The sequence below is a fragment of the Tympanuchus pallidicinctus genome, unplaced genomic scaffold (genome assembly GCF_026119805.1).
Source record: "Tympanuchus pallidicinctus isolate F22 unplaced genomic scaffold, pur_lepc_1.0 scaffold48, whole genome shotgun sequence".
NCBI lineage: Eukaryota > Metazoa > Chordata > Aves > Galliformes > Phasianidae > Tympanuchus > Tympanuchus pallidicinctus.
Window position 1 is genome coordinate 575,339 of NW_026294767.1, and position 2,491 is coordinate 577,829.

The window sequence follows — 2,491 nt, forward strand, 5'->3', positions numbered from 1 at the left end:
CTAGCACGGCCCATTGAAGCCACTGCGGTAGGTGTTGTAGCGGCGGTAGGGCCGGCTGTACCCACTGCCCAGACTGGGATAACCAAAGCTCCCAAATCCCAAGGAGCTGCCGGAGGAGATGGGCACTCCTCCTGCACTGAGAGCACTCCCAACAGCAGCAGATGCTGAGGATCCCACAGTAGTGTTCTGGGGGAAGGAGCTGAGGATGGGTCCTGGCAGGGTCACCACGACGGGAGAGGGCTGGATGACCACTGTGGAGTCCTGGCACTGGCGCACACAGGGCTCGTTGCAGCTGTTGGCCAGCGGGGTCGGACTGCAGGACATGGAAGAGCATCTTTCGTAGCATGACATGTCTACGGATGGAGCTGGACCTGAAATACAGGATCAGAAGTGAAAGCAGTATAGGAGTCATATTGCAATTATGTTTCAGTTTAGGTACCAGGACCACAGGAGTTTTCCTTGTGACTTTCCAAAAACCAAGCAAGGAAGGAAAATAATTCCTTTACTTCAAGAAGATGGAGGCTTTCTCAGTCATTGGTGATCCAGTTGAACAGCTGGCAGCAGAGCAAAATGATATGTACCTCTTCCATGACTTCAGTATTTTTATTGGATGTATGCCTGGAATACATACCTCAGGTATTAAAGGCATTTTAGAAGTAGTAATTGTGAATAATTCCTAGCCACAAATGCACGTACAGTTAGAATTCACTAGACTGCTTGAAAATGAAGAATTATTTCCATGTTCTGACTTAATCTAAGAAGAGGTTCAAATTTCATTATGGTTTGGCATACTTGAAGCTGAGAAGTTTGGAAATCTGTTCCAGGTGATTTGTCCATAGATGTGCCATCCATGAGAAATCCAGGAGTTCCCTATGCATTATCTGTGCCAGGTTCCTGCACTCCCACAAACACAAATTTCACTATAATCTCCTATGCCCATCTCTGTTGGGTGCTCAGTTCTCTATTTTTGTTGTTCTGTTTCCTCACAGACCTTGAAACCATCTTCCTAAACTTGAGGGAGATGTCATATGCTACAATTTCAAAACCCAGGCAGCTAGAATATTTTTAGGATATCTGTCACGTTGAAGTCTATGGTGACTACAACAGGAGAAGGTTGAAGACATGGGGTTAGAACCACTATCCATATTGAACACTGTGATTACTTCTGATCTCAGTATGCAGCTTCTTTCCTTCCGCATTTAAAAAGTGGTATTTAGATCTAAGTCTTATGGTTCAACATAACTCAAGATCCACAAAACTCTCCTTTAAACCTTCCTATTTTCCTTTCTCTCCAATTATTTCTTCAAGTTTCTGGTTCCTTTTACCCTCCTGTTTCCCACTGCACACAGCAGTAGATTCATCATAACGAAAACTGGAACACTGAAGAAGGCTCCTACAGCATAAAAAACACATAACTCTTATTTTTCCCATATATTCACATCCCTTACAAACACCATTGTTTTTTCTTCATTTCAATCTAGTTGAAGCATTACAGGAGATGAATCGTGTTGTTGAAGATGGAAAATGCACATTTCTCCTTCAAAGATAACTAGACACACAGCTTTATGCATTTTACCTATTCATTTTATTAATCTCTAATATTATTAGTATTATTGTGATTTTTCAAGTCATATTGTGATCTTCCAAGTCACTTAGCATACCTGAAAGCCCACATTTGAATAAATATATAGAGAGATATAGAAATATATAGATATTAGCATTTCAAAGTTCTATATGGCCAGACCTCCAGAAATCCCTGCAATTCAAACAGTGAAAAAGCACTTCATAAAAAAAGCACCAACAGTTGTCCCCCCACTCCCACCTCAATCCAACAATTAGGAAGATGGAGGAAAAAGTATAGTAATCAAATTTCTAGGAAGACAAGAATTCAGCAAGTAGAAAAGTAGTTCTCAACTAACCTTGTTCACAAAAGAGAAAGAGGGAAGAGAAGTGGTAAGTGGGACCATGAGTTGAGCTAGCTTTTATACTGCACCTTGAATGGCCTGAGGACTACAGACATCCTTTGTGCATGAAATTATTTACCAACAAGTATGTCTTGAATGCAAAATGCTTCCAACTGAATGAGTGCCTTTTCCTGACTGTTTGTTACTGTTTTCATTTCCTTATCTTCAGAAATGCATGTTCTGTCCTACAAGTTTCTCTCATCTTATAGTGTCATGGGCCAAATTTATTATGGAGTGCCAGCATTCAATCACAACAGAGTTTGTCCTCCAGTGTATGTCTCAGTCATCAGGATGAAGATTAAGGAAAATGTAGGAAATACATAATACATCATTCAATTTTTTTTTTCTTTTATTACAAAGGAGTCCAAGTCCTTAAATTCTGATCTGCACTAATGTTTATGAAGCTCTGACTCCAGCTATGCATAAGAACAATCAAGATTAAACTTATGTGTCTTCTCAAGGCTACCCAAAAAGGCACAATTAGATGCACAGCTGAAATGAAATCCCACTGAATCCAATGAGAAAGA

The 2,491-nt window shown here is 40.5% G+C and overlaps 1 protein-coding gene across 1 annotated transcript; it reads right to left on the bottom strand.

The window, feature by feature from the left end:
- Positions 1-351, bottom strand: LOC128090662 (feather keratin 4-like). Its single transcript, XM_052703107.1, has one exon. It carries the CDS (start codon positions 349-351, stop codon positions 1-3), a length of 351 nt encoding a protein of 116 aa, XP_052559067.1.
- Positions 352-2,491: the final 2,140 nt, after the last annotated feature.